This window comes from Dermacentor andersoni, chromosome 8 (assembly GCF_023375885.2).
Source record: "Dermacentor andersoni chromosome 8, qqDerAnde1_hic_scaffold, whole genome shotgun sequence".
In the NCBI taxonomy this organism is placed as follows: domain Eukaryota; kingdom Metazoa; phylum Arthropoda; class Arachnida; order Ixodida; family Ixodidae; genus Dermacentor; species Dermacentor andersoni.
The window spans coordinates 14,186,191-14,201,637 of record NC_092821.1 but is presented as its reverse complement, the minus strand read 5'-3'; the positions used below and the strand labels follow the sequence as shown (position 1 = coordinate 14,201,637).

General features: G+C 44.3%; 1 protein-coding gene across 3 annotated transcripts in view; it reads left to right on the top strand.

Moving 5' to 3' along the window:
• The window catches only part of LOC126526649 (protein 5NUC-like), a 152,875-nt gene that overhangs the window by 80,684 nt on the left and 56,744 nt on the right, over positions 1 to 15,447 (top strand). For 2 of the 3 annotated variants that reach the window (XM_050174515.3, XM_055068329.1), the window contains exon 5: positions 1,370 to 1,570. The exons of the other annotated variant lie outside the window; for it this stretch is intronic. In XM_050174515.3, the coding sequence (XP_050030472.1) occupies positions 1,370 to 1,570 (201 nt within the window). The remainder of the gene's footprint in view (positions 1 to 1,369; positions 1,571 to 15,447) is intronic. 3 annotated transcript variants of the gene reach the window in all.

Sequence of the window (15,447 nt, the reverse complement as noted above, 5' to 3'; positions counted from 1 at the left end):
GGCATCAGTTGCATTTCACTGCGTTTAAAAATAACGAATTATTCGCTATTTGACCGAGTATTAGAGGGGTATTTCGCTAGAATGCTTTTATTGGATTGAGCTCGCATCTTTCGTCATTTAGCCACCCCTAGAGTCAAGTAATTATTCCCTTAAACTGCTGTTGTACAAAACATTAATACGTCCGAAACTAGAGTACGCCGCATCCATCTGGGACCCTCATCATGAAAACCTAATATATTCACTAGAAATGGTCCAAAATAACTCGGTTCGCTTCATTCTTTCCAACTATAACAGGACCGCTAGCATATCTTTAATGAAATCAAGCCTTAATCTACCATCCCTAGCCTCACGTCGCAAAGCGTTTCGTATCTGTCTGTTCCATAAGATGTTTCATCATCCACACCTGCGTAGCGAATTAATCCATCCCCCACGTCACCTATCATCTCGATTAGATCATGCCTACAAGGTCGGTGTCCCATTTTGTAGAACTAACGCTTTCTTCCAGTCATTTATACCTCGTACAGCAGCAGAGTGGAATCACCTTCCCGCACTGACAGCCACCATCAAAGATTACCAGCTTTTAAAGAACGCCTTAGCTAATATTGTATGAGTAGACACACTTGTTAACTTTTATTGCAATACTCCTATTCCTTGTATCACATTTCCTATTTTTTCTTGTTTTGTATGCCTGTAACCACTCCCCTCTCCAATGCCAATGGCCCTGAGGGTACATGAAATAAATAAATAAATAAACAAAAAGAAATACATGAACGCCTGCTTGTTTCCTCGTTGACCAGACCGCGGTTAATTTTCTTGTTACATACGTGCACTCCGGTTGACGAATGCGTTTATTATCCCGCTGCTTTGATGCTAAGAAATGCTACGTAAACTCATGAGCACAGTCATACACTAAAGGTCGGTTTTGCACTCACCGCATAAATTAATGTGAGATTGCCCTTGGCCCTAGCAAATTAGAAAGGATGATGAGAAGCATCGATTGCGACGGTATGTGCAAAGTGTATTTCAACGCGTACGCGTAGAGTGATAAGCGGCATTGTATTTTAACGACAACTCAGCATTCTGTCCCAGCGTCACCGTTGTGTTAATATTGCCTTTGTGTATATTTTGACCCACCGTGGTTGCTTAGTGGTTATGGTGTTGGGCTCCTAAGCATGAGGTCACGGGATCCATTTCCGACCATGGCGGCCGTATTTCGATGGGGGCGAAAACACCCGTGTACTTATATTTGGGTGCACGCTAAAAACCCAGGGTGGTTCAGATTTCCGGAGTCCCCAACTACGGCGTGCTTCATAATCATATCGTGGTTTGGGTACGGAAAACAACATAACTTTTTTTTTGTTCTTTGAAGGCACACCTACTGAAAAAGATAAACCAGAAGAAGCGTACCCGTACATATATAACCGCACCGGGGGTGGCCGCTGCCTTATTGTTCAAGATTATCGCTTTGGAAAATACCTCGGATTTCTTGAACTGGAAATTAACCGAACTTCTGGGAACATAACAAAATGGGCTGGTAACCCAATATTGCTTAATCAGAGTTATGCGGAAGGTAAGCTGTGCCTGAATGAAGCCTGCAAGACTGCCGCTGTGTAGTTATTAGCGTTCTGCTCACTTCGGGCTCTGTGGTCAACCATATGCCTTTTACAGCGAAGCTGGTGGGTTGTCTTCCACAACAATTTTCGTGTGGCTACGGAGTGCGGTATTGTGATTGTTATTAAACCGAAAGAAACAAAAGCAGCTAGCAAAGCAATTTGCATCAGAGTCTCAAATTCTTGCTTTCAAACGCGATTCTTAATCATTATGTAATCAAACCTTACTTACGTGTACCTCCTTTATAGATACGCAGTTTTCTTACGTTGTTTTTCCGACCAGTAATCCATAATTCTTTTTCTTGCCTGGAGTTTATTGACTCTATGACGATGGTCAGCTAAGAGTTAGTACGGCTGCAGTGGTGAAAGCATGCGCTGTCCTCCAGCAACGGAGCCTGCGTGATGGCTCCGTAGCGGCAGAATGATGAGGGCTTCGGTGAGAACGTGCAGGTGGCTTCGGTGATGAATCATCACTAAGAACAGTCAGCAAAGAGACTCCTAGTACATTTCTGACGAAAGCTGCGAGAACCAGGTCATACAATTTCACTGTTTGATATATGAGTTGTCGGATTGGCTTAAACCTGCAAAAGCTTTTCCTTTATCTCATTTCGCGTGTCTTCCATTCTGGTGCAATAAGTTATCAACTGAAATCATGAACAGGTTAAAGCACAGAAACATTTGTTTTTCACTCACAGTGTGCAAGGTCATGTGATGATCACTGCCAGGAGAGATAATTATTACAGAGACATGCAGGTATGCTCTAGTAAGTAAGGTGAAATTTGCTTCATTAAACAATACGTGCTTGGTTTTCTAACAAAAGAAAACTGTTTCCGAATAGCAATTCTTTGCACACTTACAATTTTCACAGTGCAACTTCTTAAATCACTCTTCATGCAGTCGAATACTCCAGGCATGCTAGACAAAGTCGCTGTGGCCATAGAAAAATAATCAGAACACATTAAAGCAACCTTAAAGGGACACTAAACGAAAATAATACGTTCAACTAGATTAACAGAGTATCGTCCGAGACGTCTATAATCGTATTCTTTGTGCCCTTGTATAACTTTGTCGCAAAGAGAATTGCAGCCCAAAGTCCTATTGCTGCGCAGCCATTTCAACCGCCTGTGGCATAATAGAGGAGTTGACGTAATCTTAACGTGTACTCCATGTATGCCCATGTATAACCTTTTTTTTTTTCAGAAATTCTTCATTCAGGTCTAAATTTCAAGCGTACTGCTTGGCGACTGCAGATAATCTCTTGTCGAATGCAGACGAGACGGCAAGAGTATTTGCGGCCTCGGTGGTGGTAAACAGAGAAAGTGGCGTGGCTTGCGGTGGCGGGAATTAAAAGCCGCCATTTGTGAATCACCCAAACTTGCGTCACATACGAGAGGTACCATAATCCTCAAGAGCTGGCGCCATTCTGATTTTTTTCTTCAATTCCCAGTTTAAAAAAGCTTTAATTTCATTACGAATGACAAATTCGCTGTTACAGAAGCCTAATCTTTCAGCCTAGCTCGACCTAAAATTTTTCATTTCTGTTCCTTTATATTGACATTCGAAACGTTCAACCAAACTGCTTTCGATTCATGTAGTAGGCCGTTCAGTGCATACTGTTTGTATTGCGCAGAAATCTTGAGAGAGCGTGCGAGAATACATTGATTCGAAATGGCAGCGTCGATTCATTATAATTATTCTATGGACATTGCATTGGATGATCCGTGTACGAAACTCGCGTGATCATGGCTTTCCTATGACATTAGGCGTAAGAGTGTCAGTCGAATAAGAATAGTAGTAAATACATGCTAGAGGATGACTGTCATCTCATGTACGAGGTAAAGTGGTGCTAATGTTGATACAAAGGCAAGTAAATTATGTCAGCAGGGCCGAACATTAGAGTGGCGTCCTATGTTAGTGCGATAAAGTATTGCTTAGGCTTCTGGAAAACATGTGTCAAGCGGCGGTTTTGCACCTACATAGGTGACTAAACGTATCTGAATGTGTTAAGCAGCTTCATATAAGGTAATCCCGCGTGAACCACAAATTTGAAAGCTTCGAAGATGAACCCATGAAATATACGTCATTATTTGAGTACTCTCCACATTTGATTGCACACCATTTATATCTTGCGTCGCAGACGTTTTAAAAATTGAGGCAGCAGTAAGAATATAGGGAAGCATGAAATCAGTAACATAAAATTACGACATAGGAGAGAACAAGATCTAGTACGCAATTAACGAAAAACACGGCAATGTCATTCGAGATTTCTTCAAGATAGCAAAGGCAGCAGAAGAATACTATATTGAACGGTACTGTACCCTGAACTGCCATGTAACCTTGCTTGGAACTATAATGATCAAGAGGCTACCGAAGCTCTAAGCTGAAAAATTCAAACGCCTTTGCACGACATGTCGCTGGAAAACATGGCGAAAATATAGAGGAACCGCCGATTTAACAAAGGTGGAGGAATACCGGATGCTAAAATCTTAGGATGCTGTATGTCAAATGCTTGAAACATAAAGTTTATAAAAAGCTTGAAAGAGTACCAAAATCGTGATATTTGATAAAAACGGACACATTAAGGAATTCAGAAAACATAGGCAGATTAGCTTGCCTTAGGTGCTTTAAAAATATTGATGAAATTATCTCCAATAGAATCAAGCCAATGTTTGACTTCAATCAACCCTAGAGCTATCGATGACGAGTGGGTTACCGAGTAGTATTGGCCTCGAGCTCCACCACTGGAAAAGCTGGCGCCACCGTCGGCGTGACATGCTTTAGGGATCACGCGAACATAGCGGCCACGTCGGCTGCTTCCGGAGCTCCGAAGCGAGCTGAAAACGAGTTTAAATTCCTTCGTACGCTGCGGTCCTCATTTAGTGGCGAGATTTTCCCGCTTCGAGTGTCTCCTTTACAACGCTTGAAAGCACTACAATAGGTGGTGGCTGCCATTGAAGGCGCTCAACATGGTAGGCTACTGCTCGTTGCCGCAATGCCGGACGTACGCAACGGAGCCCGGTGTCAGCCTTATTCACACGTACCCGCAGGACAGGCTGCGCGAAGCTTGGCTCGCGAAACATAAAACCGGCAATCAGTCATCGGCTACAACTCGGGTATGCAGAAAGCACAGACGCGAGGAAAATTTCTGCTATGGCGCCGGGTCTGCGATGTTTGGAAAACGCTCACTGAGACGCTCGCCCGAGTCCGTTGCCCGACTAATGTCATGACGGTTTGGTCTATGAACTTGTCGATGCTATGGATACTGGCAAGTTCATTGGAGTGGAAAGGGAGCGGTAAGAAGCACATTAAAAGAAAGCATGGCATATGGTCATGTTTGTGTTATGAATTAATGCACTGGATTCCAAAAAATAAGCAGCGGGAAATCACACGCTGAGATCGCCGATACACATACAGTGCGGCGCAACTCGAGAAATAATATTGAAATGTCCAAGAAGTTACAAGAAAAAAAAAGATTGAATCGTCGCGACGGCCCATCACAGTCCCCGTAGGCGTCGAAGTCTCTACTATGAACTTATTTTTGAACAGCTCTGATAGCGCCCACGCAACAATGGTAGCTTGTATAATGTCAAATGCTCATATTCTGTGGCCTAAAGCTCATTGCATGATGCGAAAACGCGCACGCGGCGAAAGCGAAACAGTGCGCGGACAAGCATGAATACGCGCAGTCGGTCGCTCGAATCTGTGCGATCGCTGCATTGAGGCTTCATTCTATTACGCTCCATTTAGTTATACAAACACTATAAGAACGTATTTCACATAGTTTGCTCTCAGCGTTTACCTACCTTTCACGCAAGAAGCCGGTTCGGGAGACTGCATCGCGGTGACCGCACGCAGTGGCGTTCACTGTACGTATTCGGTAAACAGATAGCGTCTGTGAACGATGCTGCGCTTTCAGTTCGCCCAAGATTATTATTTAGACAGTAAAAAACTTCTCTCGTCTTGAAAGTACTTACAGAAATGTCCAGGAGATCTCGCGCGTGGTGTTTTCAGTGAGCGCTGAGAGCAAAACCTATGAGGAGCGCGCCGCGTGATCCCTCATACTACGCCAACGCGGCGCTTCCGATAGATGGCGACTCCGTAACTCCTCGCCGCCAATAGCGAGGATAACATCTACAGATGACTTTCCCGAAAGAAATTGGAGCATAACTTTTGTTAGATTTCAAGTGTTGCCATACCTCATATGTGAGTGTTTTCGGTGCGACCAAACGCCAATATTAGTAAGAAAATTTTTTTTTTAAACTAGAAATATTTGTTAACAAGATGTGTCAGTTCTCCTACGCCACTCAGTGTTTTGAAACTTTCTCATATACCGTGTTCTCGCATAACGTGTAAAAGCTTTGTGATATAATTTTTCAGTAATACATTCCAGTAAGGACGCTTTACATGGTCGACAATATTACAAAATATATAAACCACAGAGAACAAGCCAGATTAATAAAGTTTGTTCAACAATGCTTTGGAAATCTGCGGAGTATAACCATTACGGAATATTTAGCGGAAACAAGGCAATCTCGACGAGGGAGATGAAGACACTTTGCTACTAACAACTGATGGTTTATAGCACATAACAAATGCATATTTACGATTGTACAACAGCAAGTAATAAAATGAAAAGAAAGGAATATAAATTATATTGCAGGGGCAACGTTTTCATTAGGATGCTCCTTCAAGGGCTGTGGTTCGGCACTGAAATTATAAAGCTCGCGCTCAAATTGTGCCCCTCAAATGCAGCTCCTAAATGACCATAGTATAAATTGTAACCTCGACGATAAGCATGGCCTGGTTTCAACCTGCGATTGGTTTAGCTATCGAGTCATGCCTCGATTCAACAATATTAGACTTCGAAGTTTTTTTCACCTGGATATCAATGAATTCGGTAGGATTGACGCCCTGGTGTTTGCTTTTGTTGGCATTCGCATAACAAGTTTTTAGGGTAGAGTCTTCCCATATTGGACGGTAAAGCTCGGTTTCGCGAATTGGTAATTAGCAATTCGCAATGGAAAAAAATATCTTTGGTGGATCGCATTTTCATCCGCCAGACACAACAGGTGAGGGGTTCAACGTCTATCAGGCTCCACTGAGATGCAAAAGCCCGACAAAATCTTTGTCGGCGGTCACCTCAATCGGCCGGAAATCAAGTTACTTTACCGAACAAATACAAATGTTATGAGATGTGTTTTGACATTTATTTTGCACACTTCATTGCATATTACGCATATGACCCATGTGCTAAAATCGGTCACGCGATTCCGCCTCCATACATTTTCTCATTCTGTTAGCTAGAACGCCCCGAACATTCTGTGCAGTGTATATGTATTGCCTGGTCTTCTTGACGATAACATTGTTTTAGGTGATGTTTCTAGTAAACATTTTTCGGTGACTTCAAGAGGGATATACAGGTAAAACAAATCTGATTATGATGCATTATTTGCTTATGCAAATACTAATTGACATTGTAAATACGGACAAGCAATGACTGAGGAACTCAGGACTGATCAACTATGGAGGTTTTCTTAAGACAGTTTTCTGCACGCTGTGAAGCGTACGACCAACCTAACATTTCATCAGCAAAGTGCATTTGCCAAAAGAATGAAATCCAAGGAGTAATTGCGTCAAAAAGAAAAAAAAATGTTTACTCGCACTTGACATAAACCATGCACTCTAAAGCGCGGGCTACATGGAGCGAATTGTCACGGCGAACTCGGCGCGGCGAACAGGGGCGCGGCGGCAAGACGTCGAAGATGCGCTGCATAGCAATACATGAGGCGCACAGCGCGCGGACGCCGCCGCGAGTTCGCCGTGTTGGCGCCAGTGTTATCAGACTTAGCATACGCGTTGTGGTAAATGATGAAACAAATATAAGCGCTTTTTAAGGTGGCATATACCGCTTTTATAACTGAAAAATACACCAACACTAGCGCAGACACCAACGTGGTTGCAGAAGACGAGAAAAGGCCCGCGCGCGATAGACCAGCATACCTAGCGACCGGAACTGGCGCTTCCCGATTGGCTGTCGTCCGCAGCGGCGCGCTCGACGCTTCCGGCGGCCCGACGAAAATATTTGGACAGGCAGGTCGGCGGCGGCCGTCAAATTTTTGGACACCGGGCGTCGGGCGTTCGCGGCCCAAGTATTCGCTCCATGTATTCCGGGCTGGTTTAAAAAGTGCTCAAGGTTTATCTATCCGCGAAAACACAACGGTTTTTCTAAAATAACTTCATTTTCCCAGATCTGGGCTAAATGTGCTCTACTATTTACAGAGTGAGTTGTAGCATTATAGGAAAAACACGGGGAATGCGGGAGGAGGAAATTCAAGACGATGAGCAAAACGAGAACAAGGTGAAAGCCGGAGGCAATGTTCAGACAAGTGGACTTGTCGTCTTTAAGGCGACGTATGCTTTCCTCGCCACAGTATATATAGGTGGGGTACGTTTAAAGGGCAGAGGGTGTAAGGCGCGTGGGTGCGGCAACGAGTGAAGGTGTGTTAGCGTGTCGAAATTGAGAATAAAGGAATGCTGTGCACAAGGCCAAGGCCAGGGCCACCCCCGCCCCCCGTCTGTCAAGCACGTATCAGCGCACGCGTGTCAACTGCGTCTGACACTACGGCTGAAAAAAAAAGGGAGGAAAGGAAAAGAAAAAAAGGGTGAAAAAGGATACGCCAAGAAACCAAACCAAGTGTTGTTGCCTATAGCTTGAAATTTAGCATAGAGAATAGGTTCTAAAGCTCCCTTTGCAACGTTTATGCCTATTGTTTGCAATGTCTTGAACTTATGGATAAGGCATGATTCTCTGTATTTTCTTTCTCGTTCAGAACGGAAATTTTACCGCAAGATGTAGAGGTTAAGTTCATCAAAGTTATGAGCTGGTTGGTTGAAATGCTCGGCGACGCCTTTGGGAAGATTTTTAGCTGTGTCCGCGCGATGTCCGTTTAATCTGACGTTCATTGATTGTCCTGTTTCACCGATATATTGTTTCTTACAGAAAGAACATTCAAGCATATAAATCACATCCGAACTTGTATAAGTGAAGCTAGATTTGACGTCATGTGTATAAATGTTCGCGGTGCTTTTCATTTTAATGTCACTTTGAAGGCGCCTGTAGGTTTTGCACCTGGGGCGACAACATGCTTTTATTACAGGGGAATGCTGTTGGCTGACTTTTGCGTGCACAAACATGTCTTTAGAGTTCTTGTTTCGGCGATAGGTAACCCTAGGTACATCCGGGAACACTTTTCTCAGAGACACGTTACTAGATAATATTGGGTGGTGTTTTCGTAGGTTGTGTTTATGTTTGGGAGTGCATTAGAATATTTTGTTATAAAGGACGGCGGTCTGTCAGATTCTAGTGCGAGCTGTTTCTTCGCCAGTTCCGACTGTCTCTCCAATCTTGACGTGGCATCATAAGCACTATCGAGAGGAACTTTGGGATAGTTCCTTTCTGCTAGCGTTGCTTTAAGGTCATTTAGGTGGTGGATATAATCGTGGTCTTCGCTGCAGATTCTTCTTATTCGTTTCGCTTGTCCGACAAAAATTCCTTGCTTGCAATGTCGCCGGTGATGACTGTTGTAGCCTAAATATTGCTGGCTATCCGTAGGTTTCCGGTAAAGTGTCGTTCTCAGTTTTCCGTTTTCTATGTCGACCGTCGTGTCCAGGAAGTTGATCCGACTAGGAGAGTGGTGAGCATGAAATTTATTACTCGTCTGAAAGCGATTGAAATGGTTAATTAAGTCGGTTAAGGTGCTTGCGCCATGTTCCCATATGATAGAAATGTCGTCAATGTAACCAAGATAGGTGTGGGGTTTTCGAGGGTAGGATTTCAACAGGTCTGCTTCCAGCTGTCAATAAAAATGTTCGCATACGTGGGAGCGAATGGCGTACCCATGCTAATGCCGAAAGTTTGCAGGTAGAGAATAGAATCGAATTCGAAATAGTTGAGCGTGAGAACTAACCTAGGGAGCGTTAAGTAAATTTCAGGAGCGTGCGCTTGTGGATTGATTGCGAGGGATCTAAAACGGCTTCAATACCGTCACTCATGGGAATGTTGGTGTAAAGGGCAGAAATATCCAAAGTGACTAGAATAGCGTGGCCGGAAAGGATTTGGTTTGCGTTGATGCCGTCGATAATTCGAAGGAAGTGCGGCGTGTCTTGAATGAAAGATGGGAGGGTGGTGGATATGTTTGACAGGTGGTGATTTAAGAATTTAGATAGTGACTCAGTAGGTGTGTTGTTATTAGACACAAAAGGCCGACCTGGGATTTCTGCTGTAAATATACCTTCGACCGGATCTTTATGTATTTTTGGAAGAAGAAAAAGCGGCCTGCTTTTTTGTTCTTGGGCATCATGAAGCGATATTCAGATTGCGTGATTAGTTCCCTGGACAGGAGCTCCGCGATTGTGTTTATCACGATACTGCTGTAACTTAAAGTTGGGTTACAGTCGAGTTTTGTGTAATGGGTGTGGTTGCTCAGTTGTTTAGAGGCCTCATTCTTGTACCTTTCTATAGGCCAGATTGCGATACTGCGGCCTTTGTCTGCTGGTTTTATTATAATATCATTCCTTTTCGCAAGTTCTTTAAGGATTTGGTGTTGAGCGGGGGTCAAGTTTTTGCGTTTTTGGCAATGCCGCGCTGACTCTAAGATTTCCTTTGATATCAGCTTTATGTATAAATCCAGATCAGGGCACAGTTGGGTTTCCGGTTTCCACGCGCTAGATGGTCTAAGAGAGTCTCGATTTTGTTTTCCTACATCTGGTCTATCGAAAAAGTACTCCTTGATGCGCATGCGTCGTGAAAACTCTGTTATATCTTTGTGGAGTTCGTATTCGTTTACTGCGTTGTTCTTGGGACAGAACGTTAGACCACGTTTCAGGAGATCAACTTCTTCGGCGCTTAGACCCTGGGATATGTCTACTACATTGCTGCAGTGCTCTGTATGCTCGCCTGTAGGACTGTTGGTGGAGCTACGTGCTGCAGGGGTTACACTAGTTTCTTTGGGTGGATCTGCAGCTCTAATATCTTTGCGCTGGTATAGATCTAGTAATTTTCCCCCTTTGGTTTGGTCGAATTGTTTAAGTTCTCGTCTTTCCGGTTAAGATAACTTTATGCTGTCGAGTTGATCAGCAATTATCATGAGCTGTTCCTGGCAGTGTTCTTCGAGAATGTCAATAAGGGAGATTGATGCATTTTCTAGGACAGCATTCCACTTTAATAATAGCCTGGAGAGTAAAGACCCGAGGGCGCATGTAACCTTAATTCTGAGACCTTTTGGGATTTTCTTCTGTTTAATGCAGTTAGTGTAAGTTTTTAGGTGAAATCTGTAAGTTGTTTGGCGACGAGTTTGTGGGATTGGAGGAAAGGGCGAGATTTGCTGTTGCGTGTGCTATCCCTAGTGCGTGGTAGTCATCTCTGTTTGGCTCGGGCATACCTCCCGGGCGAGAAATATTCAGGTGGTGTCTTTTTACGCTTAATTTTCTTGTCGAGGCCTGCACCGATGTCTGTATGTGTATCTGTATGCGTATGGGTTTGCTTATTAGTGTATGTAGCTGCTTGCGTGAAGGCTTCGCGGGTGGTTGTGGGCTTCCGTATGAGCAGGTGTTGTAAGGGTTGTGTTGTTTCCGCGTCCACCGTCTGTGTAGATGCTTCTTGAGCTCTAGCTTTGGTGGAACGTGCGTGCGAGTTGGCGTTGAAAATTGCAGGCGTCTGTTTCTGTGTTGAAGCTAACTGGGAGGCAGGATTTATTGGTGTTGTTGGTTGCGTCGATTTAAAAGAGTTGCTGAGCCTGTACTTGATGTTGTTAGCCATTACCTTGACGCCAAAAAAAATTGGGGTGTAGTCCGTCCTCAGTGAGCAGAATGTCGGGGTCGTGGTGTATTTCAGCCGGGTGAATGAAATCGACGTTTTCGTGTTGGTTTCCAATGTCAAGAAGAAAATCCTTGCGCTTACGTGTCCCTAGTGCGTGAGCTAGGAGTGTCGCTGATTGTTGATTAAGTGGCCTGTGTTTGCGATCCTGGGAAGTACTGTTGTCAGGGTGATTTCTCCGTTTGGTCTGTTGGTATTATCAGTATTGTGTTAACAGCTGATATCAAAGGAAATTCTAGAGTAAGCGGGGCATTGCCGGAAAGGCAAAAATTTGACCCCCGCTCAACACGAAATTCTCAAAGAACTTGCGAAAAGGAATGATATTATAATAAAACCAGCAGACAAAGGCGGCAGTATCGTAATCTGGCCTATAGAAAAGTACAAGAATGAGGCCTCTAAACAACTGAGCAACCACACCCATTACAGAAAACTCGACTGTAACCCAACTTCATATTGCAGCAATATTGTGATAAACACAATCGAGGAGATCCTGTCCAGCGAACTAATCACGCAATCTGAACATCGCTTCATGATGCCCATGAACAAAATAGCAGGCCGCTTCTTTCTTCTTCCTAAAATACATAAAGTTCCGCTCGAAGAAATATTTACAGCAGAAATCCCCAGGTCGGCATATTGTGTCTAATAACAACACACCTACTGAGTCACTATCTAAATTCTTAAATCACCACCTGTCAAACATCCACCACCCACCCATATTTCGTTCAGGACACGCCGCACTTCCTCCGAATTATCGACGGCGGCAAGGCCAACCAAATCGTTTCCGACCACGCTATTCTAGTCACTTTGGGTGTTTCTGCCCTTTACAGCAACATTCCCATGAGAGAAGGAATTAAAGCCGTTTCTAGATCCGTCGCAATCAATCCCCAAGCGCACGCTCCGGAAGTTTACTTATCGCTCCCTAGGTTAGTTCTCACGCTCAACTATTTCGAATTCGATTATATTCTCTACCTGCAAATTTTCGGCATTAGCATGGGTACGCCATTCGCTCCCACGTATGCGAACATGTTCATTGACAGCTGGAAGCAGACCTGTTGAAATCCTACCCTCGAAAACCCCACACCTATCTTGGTTACATTGACGACATATCTATAATATGGGAACGTGGCGCAAGCACCTTAACCGACTTAATTAGCCATTTCAATCGCTTTCAGACGAGTAATAAATTTAATGCTCACGACTCTCCTAGTCGGATCAACTTGCTGGACACGACGGTCTACATAGAAAACGAAAAACTGAGAACGACACTTTACCGGAAACCTACGATAGCCAGCAATATTTAGACTACAACAGTCATCACCGGCGACATTGCAAGCAAGGAATTTTTGTCGGACAAGCGAAACCTATAAGAAGAATCTGCAGCGAAGACCACGATTATATCCACCACCTAAATGACCTTAAAGCAACGCTAGCAGAAACGAACTATCCCAAAGTTCCTCTCGATAGAGCTTAGGATGCCACGTCAAGATTGGAGAGACAGTCGGAACTGGCGAAGAAAGAGCCCGCACTAGAATCTGACAGACCGCCGTCCTTGATAACAAAATATTGTAATGCACTCCCAAACATAAATACAACCTACGAAAACACCACCCAATATTATCTAGTAACGAGCGTACCTAGGGTTACCTATCGCCGAAACAAGAACTCTAAAGACATGTTTGTGCACGCAAAAGTCAGCCAACAGCATTCCCCCGTAATGAAAGCATGTTGTCGCCCCAGGTGCAAAACCTGCAGGCGCCTTCAAAGTGACATTAAAATTAAAAGGACCGGAAATAGTTATAGACATGAAGAGAAATCTAGGTTCCCTTGTGCAAGTTCAGATGTGATTTATATGCTTGAATGTTCCTTCTGTAAGAAACAATATAGCGGTGAAACAGGACAATCAATCAGATTAAACGGACATCGCGCGGACACAGGTAAAAAGCTTCCCAAAGCCGTCGCCGAGCATTTCAACCAACTAGGTCATAACTTTGATGAACTTAAACTCTGCATCTTAAAGTCAAATTTCCGTTCTGAACGAGAAAGAAAATACAGAGAATCATACCTTATGCATAAGTTCAAGACATTGCAACCAATAGGCATAAACGTTTCAAAGGGATATTTAGAACCTATTCTCTATGCTAAATTTCAAGCTATAGGCAACAACACTTAGTGTGGTTTCTTCGCGTATCCTTTTTTCTTTTTTTTTCTTTTCCTTTCCTCCCTTTTTTTTTCAGCCGGCGTGTCAGACGCCGTTGACACGCGTGCGTTAACACGTGGTTGACAGACGGGGGGGGGGGGGGGGGGGGGGGGGGGGGCTGGCTTTGGCCTTGAGCACAGCATTCGTTTGTTCTCAATTTCGACGCGCTAACACACGTTCCCTCGTTGCCGCACCCACCCTCCTTACACCTTCTACCCTTTAGAAGAGCCCCACCTATATATACTGTGGCGAGGAAAGCATACGTCGCCTTGAAGAAGACAAGTCCAGTTGTCGAAACATTGGCTCCGGCTTTCACCTTGTTCTCGTTTTGCTCATCTTCGTGTACGCTGCAGTGCAGGAGGATAATACCTGCAGTAGAGCTGATTTTACTCTCGTGCGTCTAATTAGAGCAGTTTCCCTGGCTTTCGTTGTACATAGGACCCTTAAGGGCGAAATGTTGATTTCTCACTATTCGACAATTTAGAATTAAAGACGAAAACAACAAACCTAGCGAAATGTGATATTATTAGGACGGAAACCTGGATACATGTAAATGAATTGGACATTCAAATATAAAAATAAATAAAATTGGGTTTTGTGCAGTAACAACTAATGACCACCGAATATGATACATAAAACACGCCCTCCCCCAATCCTTCCAAAATAATTTATTGGATTGTAACCAATATACGCAGTCATCAAGATTGCTCGGAAATGTGTCAACGTTAACTGCTACAATAGAGACGTGTTCACTGGGGGGAAGATGCTGTTAGAATGGTGTGAGATATTTCTGCAAATAGAAATACCTAATGCAACGCGAAAAAGTCCAGAATCACGTAAATGAAACTATACAGCTAACTCATTTATGCTGCACATCCATGACAGCAGCAAATATTTCTTGGCGGCACGGCCGCCTGAGGAGCCGTAAAATTTTGGCCACGAGTGTTGTCCGTAAATATATGTTACGCTGCAAAGCCGACAGCAGTTCTGTGGCGCAGCGCATAACAGACGTGCACATTGGCGGCCCTAAAGCAGCAACGCGTCGGAGCGAGTCCCTCGCGGGGCATTTCAGTGGCAGTTAGTCGTCGCCACCGGCTATACAAATATCAGCGGCAATATCTTTTGGAGAAAAAATAATTTTTGCTGTATAATGAAGCAGAAACGCCTCACGTTTTAGGTAGCAGCTCGAAGATGACGAGGACGACCCGTGCTACGATTGTAAAAGGCTCGGGCTCTTCACTGCTGCTCGACAAATTATCACTTTTTAATTCAGTAACCGTGGAGCTCAAACACTCGTGCACCGTGATTGACGCGACCAAGGCCTAAAGTAGAAGTCGATATCGCTATCCCAAGGTCAAGCGAAACTACCGGAGAGCGCTCGAAGTCGCAGTGCCTTGAGTGTGCTCTAAATCAAGTGAGCATCGCGCCTCACTGACGCATTGTCTTTTCTGTCGGCACCGGAACGCGAGCCGACATAGAAGGTGTCATGGAGGGTGACCAACGTCTATTGCTAGACCATGAAATTGGTGTCGCACGAGGGATCGCTCGACTGCACGGAGAGCAAACGGAAGTGATGCTCACCAACTTCAGCGAGAACACATCCACAGGGGCACGACGATCGCATACATCGAGGAAACCTTGGAAACCAGCAATGCGTCTGTGGGCTTATTTAACCCATAGCTGCCCCTGTCACTTGCGCATCGGTTCTCTGTCAGGGTGACCGGTGATCTTCAGCGGGACCGCAGAATATGAGGTGCTGATTGTCT